The sequence below is a fragment of the Globicephala melas genome, chromosome 21 (assembly GCF_963455315.2).
Source record: "Globicephala melas chromosome 21, mGloMel1.2, whole genome shotgun sequence".
In the NCBI taxonomy this organism is placed as follows: domain Eukaryota; kingdom Metazoa; phylum Chordata; class Mammalia; order Artiodactyla; family Delphinidae; genus Globicephala; species Globicephala melas.
This window is the reverse complement of record NC_083334.1, coordinates 25,195,944-25,211,666: the sequence shown is the minus strand read 5'-3', so window position 1 is coordinate 25,211,666 and position 15,723 is coordinate 25,195,944. Positions and strand designations below refer to the sequence as shown.

Genomic DNA, 15,723 nt, shown 5'->3' with positions numbered 1-15,723 from the left:
TAAATTTAATTTACTACTTCTTCAAATCACGAAGAGCCAATTAGATGATCACTTCCCAGTGCTTAGCTCCGATGCCCAGATGACAGCTGAAGGGCACAGGCACCCAGGGAAGCTGCAGGGCTGCCCAGGGAAAGGGACTCAAAGTTGTGTGCTCACAGCCCACAGTCCTGGCAGACCTGACTGACGAGGGACCGGGATTGCAGGACCAGCAGAACCTGCACAGGCTCAAGTGACGAAATGGGGCCGAAAAACCAAAACAAACAAACAAACAGAAAAAACCAAAAACCTCTGGAAAGGACCCATTCCATTCTTGAAACAAAAAGTTGTTAACCAAATTTCATCATGTGCGGCCCTTCAGGATTTCCTTATTTGTGCGTGGGTGGTGGAGAGGCAGGTGGGAAGGAGGGGCAGGATAAAAACAGAGGGGTTCTGTGGTCTATCTTTCTTCCCTTGGTCACTGATTAGAGATGTACCAGGACAGTCCCCCAAATATGACAAGGCATCTGTTAAGTTTGAAAACATGTGGTAGAGGGGTATTTCTCTTACAGAAGCATCAGTTTGGACGTGAACAAAGCCCCTCATATAGAGAAGGGAAAGGAGGAGGTTAAGTATGTTTGGAGTCATCCTCGTTTCAGGTCCTTTCTCTGCCATTTACCTGTTCAGTGACTTTGGACAAGTTAATTTCTTGTTGACAAAATGCTTATGATATTGATAAATGCCTCACAGGGTGACCCTGTGGAATAAAGGAGACATGAAGTATGTCTGCCAACAGCAGAGGGGTTCAACAGCGTGGGGAACAGACATATCTGGAGATTTACTTTGGGCCACTTACTGCATGGATGTAGGTTTACTTCTGATTAATTTCACGGCCCTCAAAACTCTGATAGCTCCTGGGATATTTCAAGAATTTAGATTTAAAAAAAGAAACTTGCCACCTCTTAAGGAAATGAAGTTTCCTAGATATAAAAAATCTATATCTATATATATAGATATCTAGATATATAGATAGTGCATCTAGTAACAATGATAAAGAGGCACTTTATATAACAGAGAGTTCCGTTTGCCTTGAGTCCAGGGTACTCAGGCAAATCACCTACATTTTTCATAAATTTAAAGCCAGAGGATGTAGGGTTACTTTGGTTGCACAATGTTCACAGCAAAATTAACTTTTTCCAATCCAAACGAATTTCTCTTGCCTCTGTGCAACATTCAATTTGACAAACTGACATTACCCCCCGCATTTGTTTCCTCCATATAAACTTCGGAACATCAAGATACCAAAATTCATTTTCCGAAGAACTGATCATAAATTTCCTTACGCATTTACGTGAGAAAGTGACTCAGTTTTTCTCCCTAGAACCCTCTCCATCTCTTGCCTTTTCCTCCTACGTCAGTAATAATTTAAGGGTTAAAATCAAGAGATAACTATAGAAACTCTTTCCAGAGAAGAGAATCATGATTCCATGCCTACGTGAACACTGCTAATTGTCTATATTAGTTGCATAGAAAGCTTGGTTAAGTCTTCAATGAAATTAGTAGCATGCTCATGCACACATATTACTGCATTTACAGTTTTATAGGTAAGTCTGTGAGCCTAACTCTAATTTCATTTCATGGGAAGTCATTCATATCAGGCAGCTCCAATTTCAGTAATTCAAAGGGAAATTGGTACTTAAAATTGGAATCTCTTCTGGCTCGAAGCCCTAACAAGGAAACAAGCAGAGGCATGCATCGGTCACACTAGTCCCACAGCAAATGCTCCTCGAATCTATCTTTACTATTGGTGGCTACATTTCTTTCATTGTGAGTCAAGAAAAGTAGGAGACACACACACGTTTCATTTTCTGAAGAGGTCGTTACTTTCTATCTTTTCTATTTAATCTAATGTTGGCTTAGGCTTATTACATATCCTATGTTTCCTATTGAACTTCTGCCTGGCCACTCCATTTTTCAAATTAAATTAGTGACTCAAAAACACGAAGGTTACTGTAAACAATTTAGTTTCCTTTTCTACATGTGATTTCCTGCTGTGCAGTAAGCAATATAAAAAATTAATTTAAATCTAAGAGTCTTCAGAAACTATTAAATATGGACTCGCTAATCCTTTGTTTTAGGATTTTTAGAATAGTTTGAAGAAAATTGATTAACCTGTAGGTTAATTTAAATTTTCAATTGCATTAGAGAAAAGAACAAGAAAACAACTTTTTTAAAAACTGAAATTGTCCATACATGCAATTATAATTTCTGTTAAATCTGAAGACATTCAGGATTTTGTTCCTTAACATCCTGGGTCTCCTTATGCAAATAATCTCAAAGAGGTAGGTGTCCTCTTGACTTTCTGCCCCTCTGAGGTTTCTAGAGGGGTCCTGTCAATGTCATTTCTAAATAGGAGCAATTTAGCACCTGACTTCTAATTTTCGACTTACCTTTACAAATGTAGATTTTTTTTTTTTCACATATACCAACCCATATTGCCACTGAGCCCTTCGAAATGTAATAGGAAACTCTCTCCTTCCTTCCAAGTTTCCACATGCCATGAGCAAGTATTGATGCATTCACAAAAACACACACAGTGAAATCTCACTAACGCTCAGCTGGAGTTAATGATAATTTTGTCATAGGTTGAGTGTGTCTTTATTCTGCTTTCAGCAAGATACACATGTTTGATAAAGAAATTAACTTCAGAGAGTTTTTAAAACATTTAGAAAAGTCAACACAAATAATTTAGGCACTAGTAACCTATGGTTCAAAAATACTTTTAAGGCTAAGTTTACTCATTCTGAGAATATGCCTACAAGTTCTAAAATTGTACTCTTTTATAATAGTCTATAATTTGGGCTGTTCTATAATTACTTCCTATTAAATGTTAGTTTATACATGACCTATTTGCTCCATACTGCCTGTAACTATTGAAGCTGTGAGTGTTTTCTTTCTATAACGTCTATAAATTGATTATCGATTGTCTATCTCTCTATACACACACACGCACACACACACGCACTCTCTCTCTCACACACACACACACACACAATGATGAACACAATCCTTTCAAGTAGGAATTCAGTGTCAAGAAGGGTGAAATTTGAAGCTGACTAACCTTGACAATATCTTCCTAGAAAGTATTATAAATATGTTTTATTTCAAGGAAAATGGCTTCCTTCAAGAACACTCTATAAAATATACATGTGTTCCTTTCTTTTATATTTTAAATCAGTTTTTATAAATCAATAAATGTCCCATAGGACACCCTGACCAGACAAACTGTATTAAATCCTAATAATGTAAGTTATGTGTTAATAAGCATTTAAAAAATTGTACATTCTTTTAGGATGTGATTCTTCAACTGAAAATGTGGTTGGGTAAGTTGAACAATGTTTCTCTTTGAAGCTGGGGAATATCTTTTCTTTTAAAATGTATGTTATGCATTTCAAACTTTATGAACACCAATAAGTAAATTTTAAACATTACCATGGTGGCAACACTTTTTAGTTTTTGTGTAGCCTTCATTGTTACTTGAACATAAAGTTCCCAGAGCAGCAAACATTTATTTATTTCCCTACCTTCTATGTGAAGGTCTGCAGAAATAAACATTGAGAATTTAAGACATGGAAGTTAGAAAATTAACTCTGGGCAAGACGATTTTGGAAAGCAGCTTCTGATTGAAGGCTCTTGCTTTTCCAGACGTGAGGCAGCGCTGATGCATAGTCACTACAGATTTTGTTGATAAATGTGCTTCCTATCAGTCTTTGTTGAATCAGGTTAAAAATGAATGCTGCTTTCCTGGACATCTTCCAAAAGTGCCACTGAAAGCTTACTAAAGAATTTATTCAAGGAATCACACTCAGATTAAATACACAGTAGCTATTTTAAAATTATATCTTATGAAAGAGAAAATGGTCTAAAAGAGAAGCTGAGAACATTTTTTCAGGTTATTACCATCAGATCTCACTGCATTATCACTTGGGGGGAATATCTTCATTTTCTAATGCTTTTCTCTATCTGGTACTTCAACATTGCTTTCAGTGCACAATGGTATTCCAAAATTTTAAGTACAATGCACATGTTCAGAATTTTCATTAAATTCTAAAATATAAATGTATTGAATTTACACAGTCACATGGATTTGCGAAATCTATGTCATTTGAATACAAACACATTTCTAAAAGGAAATTACTATATTAAGTAAAATTCTACTTTTACCTTCTGTTTTTACTTTCCATCTTATCTACCTTTGTAACAATATTCTACAGCTGCAGAGAGAACAATTCTGTCCACTAAAGGCATTTTAAAGATTCTGAATAAAGGGGAGACCGTGTTTGAAAATTTAGCAATGCCAATTTACCAATTTTTCACAACATAAAATGGTCTGTAACATAATTTTTGACCTGTAGCCTTTGTAAATACATAATAAGTACCACCTCACTAAAAAAAAAAAAAAAAAATAGTTTGACTAGTATGGGCCTAATCGCCCCATAATGCATATGAAATTTCTTTATTCTTCCATGTCTGTTAACATAAGGAACAGAATCTTATTCTTTGCATGTATACAAGTAAGAGTCAAATCTCATTCTTTCAGAGCCCCCAAATGACCAATTGCTATCACTGTTTCTTGTGTTACATGAACTTATACCCTAATACGCTATGTGAAATATTTCTTGGGGGTGAGAAATTGACAATCTGAATCAGAGGTTGACAAATCCATTATGATGCTTTTGTAAATAAAGTTTCAATAGTACACAGCCATGCTTATGAGTTCATGCATTGTTTATGACTGCTTCTGTGCTACAGTGGCCAAGTTTTCTGTGGTTACGACACTGACGGTATGGTCTGCAAACACAGAAGTATGTACCATCTGATCCTTTACAGAAAAAAATTTGTCAACCTTTGATCTAAATGGATAACAATATGGAATCCATTTTAAATATAATGCTTTGAAAGCTCCAGAATTAAAAGCTACAGTCCTTATTCACAAAAGCAGGAGAAATACATAGTTTAGTTAGTTATCCGTGCAATTATATACAATGTGAATTGGGTCCTTTAGGAATGATGTCCAAGACTTCATGAAGCCACAGAAATCGATCAAAATTTCCCAGTTCTCATTAAAAAATATATATCTAGCAGTGAACTGTGATACTTCAAGGTAACTAATAAATATTTTAAAACAAACAATTTTCCTAAAATTATTACTGAAACTAGAATAACATAGATAAATGATTTAACAATTCATCTAAAAATCATTCATTTAGACCCAAATCACTTTTTTCCTAAACAAGGTCAATAGAAGCCTGGCTATTTCCTTTGCTGTAAGATGTTTGTTTGTTTTTAATTTTCCTACTCAGTGCTTTTTTTAAACTTAAATGCAAACTGTTTGGTTAATGAAGAGAAACATCTGCACTCTTTTTATTCTGTTTATTTGTTAGAAATAACACATTCTGAACCGAAATGAACTTACCATCATTTCAAGTGTGTACTGGTTACAACTTAGCGAACATCCTTTTCAGGATGGGGTCATTTTATAAAGAAGATGGACTGTCCAGTGGAATGATTTTATTTTATCAATAAAAGTGAGACTTTTAAATGCCTTTATTATCATCGCACTGTGTGATACAGACTATCATTTTGTATCACATCATTCAAGATCAATTTCAGAAACATCGGAGCCTCACACACCTATGAGCATCTCGGAGCCAACTAGTCATGAACAGAGGAAGTAATACAATCGCTTTTGTTAATGTTCTCATGCGACAGGCAGAGGCAGTCAATGTTAGACCTGGTAAAACACATCTAGCGCTAGGTGAAATCTGAGGGAAGATGCAGCAACAAGAAAGCAGCACCGACTGAGCATGCTCCTATTCAGGCAGAGACAGAAAGGGAGTGGACGTACTGTAGAAGCTGGCCATTACGTAGTTTTGGCAGCGATCACCAGTAAACTCATTTGGGCACCTGAGAGAAGAAACAAAAAAAAACAATGGTAGAAAAAACAGAGAAAAAGAGAAGAGGTGAATATATGCTAGAAAGAAGCTCCTTCAGTGACATTTGATTGAACTTGGTGAGTTCACCCTCAGGAACTGAGTCTTTGTCCTAATCGTGGCTTTTAGACTCTGGCATTTCCCCCAAAGGGTTAAAAATTTGGACAGAAATGATAGAAAGATCCCAGCATTTTAAGTGACCGCATTCTCTCAAAGGGAGTCACTTGAAGTGAAAGCAGATGTTTCCTTTAACTAGGTTTTCTATTTGACAGCATTGGTCCAAAATGTTGGAAGGAAAGGAGTTCTGGTTGGCTGGCCCGCCATGATCACCAGCATCACCGACCATCCTGATGGGTCATTCTTTTATAAAACTGATGACCATTGGGGTCTGTGTTGAGACACAGTTAAACAAGGTCTCATTGAATGGGTTTATGCCCTGAGCGGTTAAACCATAATTAGAACAAAAGGAATCAGTCACAACTGAGTTGTAAAACCACCAAGCGGTAGTGATTGTTGCTGTAGTTTGGGGGAGAAAGCAAATTTCAGATTATTTTAACATACTTTCTTGGGTTTGGACTTTCATGGGCACATTCTCAGTACATCTCGCTCCAGTGAATCCAGGTTGGCACCTAGAGGGTAAAAATGTAATAAGCAATCGAACGCTAAAGACACTGAACTTTCAGACTGGCAATTTCCTCCTATGGAGCATGGAGACTCCTACAAATGACCTGGTAGCTGAACAACATAAAAGAAAGGAGAAGACAAAACATTCAGAAAACCATGTCCCATGAAAACTGCGGGGTATATATTTCTGTTGTTTGCTTCAGTCTTCATAAGATCAGTTAACTGAAATTTAACTAGAGTGGGGTTGAAAAGTTGAAAAGAAGTGGCAAGTTCTGGGCAGCTAAGTCATTTTCCCTTGGGCATTTCTGAAGTTGTCACTGATCAACTGACTCACTGTGTTAAAACACCGGTTTCGGTAAGAGCTTATAAGGTTCCGTCCACCATCTTTTATTGTTTAAATGATTCTGAGCTTTTTCTTTTGTAGACACCATTTTGTACTTCATTTCATAGGTATCTTGATAAGTGAAATCAACAAACTACAATAGAAGTCAAGCACTTTCACACTCTAGTGATTACTGACAAGAAAAACTACATCTCTTTTTGTTTTAAAGATATTACAAATTAGGTCTTATTTTTAATGGTGAATGGAAGAGGCAGATTTTTATTAGTACAAATTTCACTTCATCCAATTATCTCAAGTCAAAGGCAAATACACTTCTAAAATTTAAACAGTTATTCCTCTACTGAGGTATTTAATAAATGTCATTTTGCTTTTAGGGTAAATTGTTTTGAAACTGTATAAAATCTACATTTTACTCACTGGTATACATTTGCCTATCAAAATTCCAGAATCCTGGTAGAATACTGTTCTTAAAGCCTTGTGATGGGGCTGTGCCTAAATATGGAAGTCCTTTACAACTGCTCTTTTTGTTGCTGTCACTCCAGTAACTAAAGCATTTCAGAATGGATTCATTTTACCCAGTATCATACTCTAATTCATCAAAAAGTTCCAGGACGCAAATATACCTCTTACAGGTGCTCCACAACCACAGCCATGATTATTAGTAATAGTTCATCTAGGCCATAACCATCATGCACACACCTCATGATTTACTTACAACCCTTTCTTCTCCAGAGTAAATAAAAATAAACACCATCTTTTTGGCATCAAAGAGATGTGAATAAAACGATTCATTTTTGCTAATATAAGGTTGATTTTTTTTCATTTCCCTTAAAGCCAAATTCAGCGCCAAAAAATGTTCTCAAGTGATTTGGTACATCTGCTTCACCTATTTCATGAAGAATGGCTTGTAAGAATAAATACTAGCAGTTCTAGATTTTCAGCCCTATAAGTACTTGAGTAAACAAAGTATAATTATGATCATTAAAAATAATATCGGGGGCTTCCCTGGTGGCGCAGTGGTTGAGAGTCCACCTGCCGATGCAGGGGACACGGGTTCGTGCCCCGGTCCGGGAAGATCCCATATGCCGCGGAGCGGCTGGGCCTGTGAGCCATGGCCGCTGAGCCTGCGCGTCCGGAGCCTGTGCTCCGCAATGGGAGAGGCCACAAGCTTAACAACAAACATCTTGTATTGATACAGTTTTTTCAATTCTTCAAAATATATTTTTTTAAATGAACTGGTTATTTTCATTTATAATATTTTTGCTTCAATGAGTAGAGGAAGATCTGCCTAGAGCAATACAGAAATAAGAACTATAGCCTGTGAGGTTGGGTCATTTCTCATGAAGATGTCATTCTGCATGCTTCAATAAGAGTGCCTTCACAGGTAATTTAAGAAAAATATACGGAAACTTGTTTTCCATATAACTTATTTGACATAAAAAGTTTTGAAGTACATGGGTTTGTTTGTTTGCTTTTGCGGTACGTGGACCTGTCACTGCTATGGCCTCTGCTGTTGCGGAGCACTGGCTCCGGACGCGCAGGCTCAGCGGCCATGGCTCACGGGCCCAGCCGCTCCGCGGCATGTGGGATCTTCCCGGACCGGGGCACGAACCCGTGTCCCCTGCATCGGCAGGCGGACTCTCAACCACTGCACCACCAGGGAAGCACTACATGGGCTTTTTATTTGTATATTTGTTTCTGAACCAGGACTATATAAATCCATATAGACATACACTATAATTAAGTAGGTAATTTCAGACCTAAGTATATTCTATAATGACCATTTCATCTTAAAAATTTACATTCTTAATTTGATCACACAATAATCCACTTGTTTCATACAAAGAACATGGTATAAGATATGTGAATATGGTATGTGTGTGTGTGAGAAGAGAGAGAGGGAGAGAGAACCATTGGAGGTAAGAAATGCACGTATTATTTAAGGATCATGAAATTAACAAATAGCTGAGAGATCATGAGTCCCTTAAGAGAAGAACCGCATTTACTAGAAGACTGCCATTTATGCATCTAGGATGACACTTTTGAGATCACTGGTCACAGGACAACTAGATGAAGGGGATCAAAAATCTTACCCAATCAATTTTCTAATTCGTACAAATCCTGAGATGATGTTTCCTAGGAAACTAGCATTATCTCTATCATAAGATGATATATCAATAGAATATCTGGTGCAGTAACATTAGATCTGCTTAAGGTATGCCAATCCTTTTTGGAATTATCAGCTATAACCGAACCAGAACTCTCCTTTCACTACTGTTTACTTTCACTTAGATGGATTTTCTTAGCGTAAAAGCCTTATTATTATTCAAAGTGGGGTCCAAGGACCAATAGCACCAGCATCTCCTGGAATCTTGTTAGGAGACACGTAGAATCTCAGGCCCCCATCCATAACTACTGAATAAGAATCTGTATTTCAACAAGATCCCTAAGAGATCTGTTTGTACATTAAAGTTTAGGATGTCAGGGATGCTGACCTCCAAAAGGCCCTCTACCCTGGCATCACAGAATCTTGCTGCTTGCATGTGAGAAGCCCATTTGGCTTCATTGGGCCTCAGCTGTCCTCAGAGATAAAATGAAAGGATTTAACTAAGTGATTATCAAAGGGTTCTCTTACCACGAAGGTTCTGGGAATCACCCTCACACATGGAATCACTGTGCAAAAACCCAGACATCATTTCTTCTGAATGTGTTACCAGTCAGGGAGGACTCAAGAAGTTAAAAAATAAATTTCTGATAGAATGGATTTTTAAGACAATCTGGAAGCAAAATAAATTTCAAATACCTATTCCTAAGCAATTCAAGGGTTCAGCAGCTATAATCATTATGTAACTTTTGTGGATGTCTAGAATTGCTACCAAATCAGATGGAAGGAAGTGGAAACAGTTTCTGCATAAGCAAACTGCAGACTGCATTGACTGGGTAGAGGAAGCATATGCAAATGGAAATGCACCTGATCTATAGGCTCTGATTAAATTCTATGGAATTACTTCTAAAAGAATAGGCAGACTGGCTGCTGACATATTTCTTTATTAGCACTGTACTTTAAGCACCCAATCCATCGCTTTCTTCGGAGATAAGAGTACGGTAAATTTAATCTGATTTTGAACAATATTCTTTGGCACGAGTCTGAGCACCTTCCAAGAATTTTATGTCTTAGAAGAATCTGTTTGAATAAGAACCGAGCCCCTATTTTAGCTCCAAAACTATATATACCGTTTGTTTTACTGATCAGATTAGAAGATGGAAATATTTTTTAAAAAATTTTAGGGCTTCCCTGGTGGCGCGGTGGTTGAGAGTACGCCTGCCGATGCAGGGGACACGGGTTCGTGCCCCGGTTCCGGGAGGATCCCACATGCTGCGGAGCGGCTGGGCCCATGAGCCATGGCCGCTGAGCCTGCGCGTCCGGAGCCTGTGCTCCGCAACAGGAGAGGCCACAACAATGAGAGGCCCGCGTACCGCAAAAAAAAAAAAAAAAAAAAAAAAGTTTAGTATTTGCTCTTAACATGATAAACTATCTTTGTTCTATGATTGTTCTTCGTGAGATGAAAACTCATAGACAGTTTTGTCTGAACTGAACTGAAGCAGCATCTCTTCCACCTAGCATCAACTCTTCCCTGAGTGCCATATCCTCACCTCTAGACATCCACACCCTGGGAGAAGGATTCCTTATTTGGCTCTCACATTGCACGCTGCCCTGATCTCTTCCAATGTCCTTACCTATCTGTCTCGTGATTACCTCTTTGTGAGGACGCTGACCACATTCTGATCATTTTATAGCTCTAAAGTTTAGCCTGGCTCATGAAGGACTCTCATAAAATGTTAGTTAAACTGAACCTGATTGAGAATCAGACTGCAGTGTCCAGTAAAGGACTGTATTAAGGAGAATCTCACAGTCAATTGATTTGCCAGGTACAGCTCAATAACCGGCTTTTATTTTTATAGTTTGTGACCGACTCTCTCCTCTGTATACTTCCAAATAATTTTTTATAGGAGCTCCCAGTATCCTCCTTATAGACTCCCTCCCTTAAATAGAAACCTTTAAAATGGTGTCTGGAATTTGGAAAAGACTCTAACTCTCTAACAATAAGTCTATTACCTCAAATTTAAATCCTGTTACTGAAATACCATCTTACCTAGGATTCAATAAAGCCATTACCGTCGAGTAACCAAGACTTCTGCACAGCATCAGTAAAATCAAAACTGTTCTTAATAATAACCTTAATACACGGTGACAGTCCTGATACACTTACTATGTAATCGATCATCAGCTCATGCAATTTTGTGAAGCGATTTAGTGCTTGGTGTATTTTTTACATTCTAATTGAATAAACTATTTCTCATTTTTTTTGGTGGAGACACTAGACATATAGTCAAAGATATTTCCAGAACTCCAAGAAACTTCTGGTCATTTAGGGTTTGCTAATTTTACAAGCCATTATAAATGGCTTTGTGGTTTTTTAAATTTATGGTCAGTTTATAAACCATCCTTAGACATCCTTTCTCTTCCTTTCTTTATTTCTTGGTTTCATTAATTTTCATTAGGTCCTCCCTTGATCAGGCAGGAGAAGGGAAACAGGTTTACATATGATATTTTGTCTCTATTTAGTCATCACTCTACCATGAAATATTCAGACAATTTTTTAGATAATTTTCTTCCAAAAAAGAAAAGCCCCTATTTTCTTTTCACTCCACCTCAGTACTAGTTAACTGGGGTATTTCCTTCATATTGTACAACAGCTGAAACAATTTCTTTGATGTCCATGTTTACAAATATCAAGTAATGGCGATGCCAACAGATACATATTGAGGATTATCGGTGTGTTTAAGTGTTAGACGTTAAGGACTTTTGCTCGTACTCCGTAAACCAGAGCTGGCAGTGTACACACCAGGTCAAACAGCGCTAGTTTGTTTTTCTACAGTATCATATTGCAAGGGCTGACTTTTCTCACCCCTTCACTCGGGATTCTGGCTAGAACTCGCCCACTCACTGGCTGAGTATCTGTGTTGTAGATTATTCTTTCCCAAATGGACTGTTACTATTAGTCTGCATTTTTCCAAGATGAACTTCGTTCTTTTATCCACCATGAAGTGAAATTTCTTGAGGTCTGTATATGCTTTTCTAATTTGTGTTTTAGTGTTCTTTATGGTATCATCTGCAAAAGACATTTATTTCCTCAAGGGAATGCCTTCTTCAGTACCATTAAAGAAAATATTAAATATAATATATGCCTTCAATAACATTTCGTTCAGATCCAACCTTATACCTCCCCATCACTGATCATCCCATTTCTTTTTTATTAAGATCTGGGGGCTAGTTCTCAATTCTTGAGATAACAGTATACATAGAGTGGCCACAGTGGACTCATGGGTAAATACTGAGGCGGGGGGAAAAAAATCTAAGTTATCCTGGCTCGCCAATGTTGTTTTTCAACATCTAAGACATACAATCCCACTAATGAGGCTGCCAGTGTTTATGAATTAACCCCTCCTTGTTTGAACCCTGGTGCCCTTCCCAAAGCCCTGTTTGTACAGCTTGTTCTGAAACGCTCATCTGTAGATGAAAATCCTTGCCGTTGTTTACTCTAACTGATGTATCCTTTACTTCGGGGTCAAACAATTTCATCGGATACGGGCTCAATCTATGGCCCATGCATCTGCGTGTCCTTGTGACACAATGACTTATGGACTCGGCTAATTTGTGGTTTGGTTTTCCTCGCTGGAGGATGCCCTTCCCCGTCTCATCACACAGCTTAGCGATTCCAAACTTTATAGCTCCATCTACTCCAGCCTCATTTTATGATGAAACATCTAAATATTCACTTTTGACTTAAATCATTCAATAGAAATATTTCAGAACGGTGCATTTTATTTTAAATAGACTATATGCTTCTCAAGGCAAGGGCTGCATGTACTTTTTTCCCTGACGGAGTCTCTGCCTCTGGCTGGTTGTGGTCCGCCACGGTACATTCCCTTAGCTCCCTAAATTCTCTTCATAGCACTCAGCACACCAATCATTTATCATTAAATTCATTACTTGAAATACATTGGCTACTCACAAGAGCCTACAGACTCCATGAGGGCAGAGACCTCGTGATTTTGCTCACCACTTCATAACGGGCACAAGCATAGGACTTGCCTCTTAGAAGGAGATCAATAAATACATGTGGCTGCCTAACTGATTTCAGGAGAAAAAAAGGAACCAAGCTCTTAAGAACACTTAGTGTACCTGATTTTATGCCAAACTGCAGCCAAACTGGTTTCTATAAGAACAAAAGGATTTGCTTCCCTCTGTCTTCACGGAAGTCAAAAATGAGCTAATAAATACCTAGGAAGTACAAAGCAGGAGTCTAGATACAAGAGGACACAGAAGAAATAGAACACGTGGTCATGTGAAGAGCTGACTATCTACATCTAAGCCACAAGAGTCCCGCCCACTCACAAAGGTTGCTCTCCCTGTCAAATGTTACAGAAGGTAAGTGTCACACCCACTCTGAAGGACGAACGCTTCCAGAGCTGGCTGGACTCCAGGTCTAACCCAAAATACATCCCTTTGCTCTATTCCAAATTTCTCCTTCTACAGCCATGATGATGAGGCCACAGGACACAACCTGAATCTGAACCATCACCCCCTTAATTATGTTAATTCAGCTACTAATATGTTATAAGTATCATCATCCACCTCCTCATTGCTATGCCAGGATTTTATAAAACTGTAACCTTAGCTAGTGTCTTGACTTTCCTCATCTTACCCGGTCCCCAGATGTCTCTAGCCTGTATGGAAGTCTCTCTTCCGTAAGCACTTGCTATGTTTATGGTATCACTCCCCTGCTCCAGAAGTTACTATGACGCCCGATTAGCTATCACGATGTCCAAAGTCCTCTGCCTGGCTTTCAGAGCTCAGAAACTGACTCTCCTGTCTAACTTAGTTCTTTTGTTTTGTTTTACTTCCCAGAATGGAGCTGCTCGTCTAGCTATGCATGTCACTGGGTCTCATGGGAAGATTACTACAGCCTCAGTGTCTGCCTGGTATATGGAAAAAACTCCATAAATGATGACGATGTTTATCAAGTCTTCAACTAATTCCAGTCTTTTCCTTCTTTAAGTTCTCATTACCATAACAATCAGCACTGTACCACTTGGGATATAGTCACTTTAACTGATGAACTATTTTAGTTACTCCATTTCCGTAAATAGACTAAGTTCCCAGGGACCAGCGACCATGCGTCATGTTTTCTCTGCGTTTTCAAAAATGCCTGGCATAGACGTAGCTGTTCTATAAACAAATGTTAATTAATATTTCATTTACAGAGTTTAATTTATTATAGCAAATTTGTTGTGACTTTATCTCCTCTAGCTATATATTTTTCATCACTATCTCGATAATAATGTGTAATACAATATAGGCCCTTATATATACTACATGGTTTCATAAAAAATAGACAAAATCATAAGTTCATGGTTAAAGGCACCGCCCGTCTTCCTATGTTTTGTTTGCTTTTTGTTTCTGTTTTTTGTTTTTACATATAAGGAAGTTATTGATCAGAGATATTACATGATTAAATGAATGTCAAATGCAAAGTTATAAAGCTAGCTGGTGGCCCCAACCAATCAGATAAAAACTGCTAGTGTTAAATAAAATGAAGAATTGGGAATTAAATATGATAACACAGTCTGTTAAGACAGGTGTATATATTTTTCCAGTGTCTACAGAGAGAACGTAATTCTACCATTTATTTTTTATTATAAGGAAAAAGCAATCTTGCTTCCCCAGAGTTAGAAGTGCTTTAGCAGAAATGAATTCATTTAATTTCACTGACTCCCTGGGAAGAAGTTTGGAGAACATATTAACTCTGTGTTATAAATATACTGTCCAGAGAGTTGAAGTGAAAGAGCTCAGACTATTCACCAAAACTGGCGGTTAAAACTCTAATCCCCACACGGGGAAGGCACATCTGCCCACAGGACAGCATCACGGGTTTATAAATACGGTGTGGTATAAAATCATCTTTCGATTAAAAAAAATCACATCAACATCTTCCAAAATAGTTCTCTAAGTAAAGCTGTTCAGAGGAGCAGATATACAAGAACAAGGGGAGAAAACAGGAACCTCTGGACAATGCCACGTTCAAACCGTCCTGTTTCTTTGAACCATGTGACTACATGGGGTACCAGAGGGTAAAAGACGGAATGATACTTTTCTGGTCTTTATGCAATCTGGAATAGTAACTGTTTTTGTTTTGTTTTTTTCCCCAGGATAAATTTTAAATTACTATAGAGAGAAGAGAAATATAAAAGATGAGATACACCACAGAAATTCCCACACAGTTCCCAGAGGAGAAGCCCAAGTAACCAGCAAACCTCTCCTCAGAGAAGTGTTTAACTGTTATATGGTTAATCCATTTGGAACACCTTGTTCTAAACAGAGAGACAAAAGAGCTTTGCTGTAAAGTCTTCGACTTCAACTCCCAAAAAGACAACAGTGGATGAGATGACCAGAGAGACTACTTGGAAACTCGCGTGCTTGTGGTGTTTCTGAGTCATGTCTTTAGCCAGGGATAAAGCTGATTTTGAATGATGTGGCACATGCTTCAGAAACGTTTTGCCCTAGACAGATGGACCATGTGGAAACTATGAACTGGCTTCATACACAGGACCATGATGAGCCAGTGCAACACTTTCGTGTTTTCTGTTTCTATGCAAGTCGTCCAGTGAACAATATAATATCGTAAGACATGGTAAATGATGTGCCTTGGTTTCACTTCTGAC

General features: G+C 38.0%; 1 protein-coding gene across 5 annotated transcripts in view; it reads right to left on the bottom strand.

The window, feature by feature from the left end:
- Positions 1-15,723, bottom strand: part of NRG1 (neuregulin 1) — a 1,014,779-nt gene that overhangs the window by 14,773 nt on the left and 984,283 nt on the right. For all 5 annotated transcript variants that reach the window (XM_070044598.1, XM_060291365.2, XM_060291366.2 and 2 more), the window contains one exon: positions 5,885-5,943. In XM_070044598.1, the coding sequence (XP_069900699.1) occupies positions 5,885-5,943 (59 nt within the window). The remainder of the gene's footprint in view (positions 1-5,884; positions 5,944-15,723) is intronic.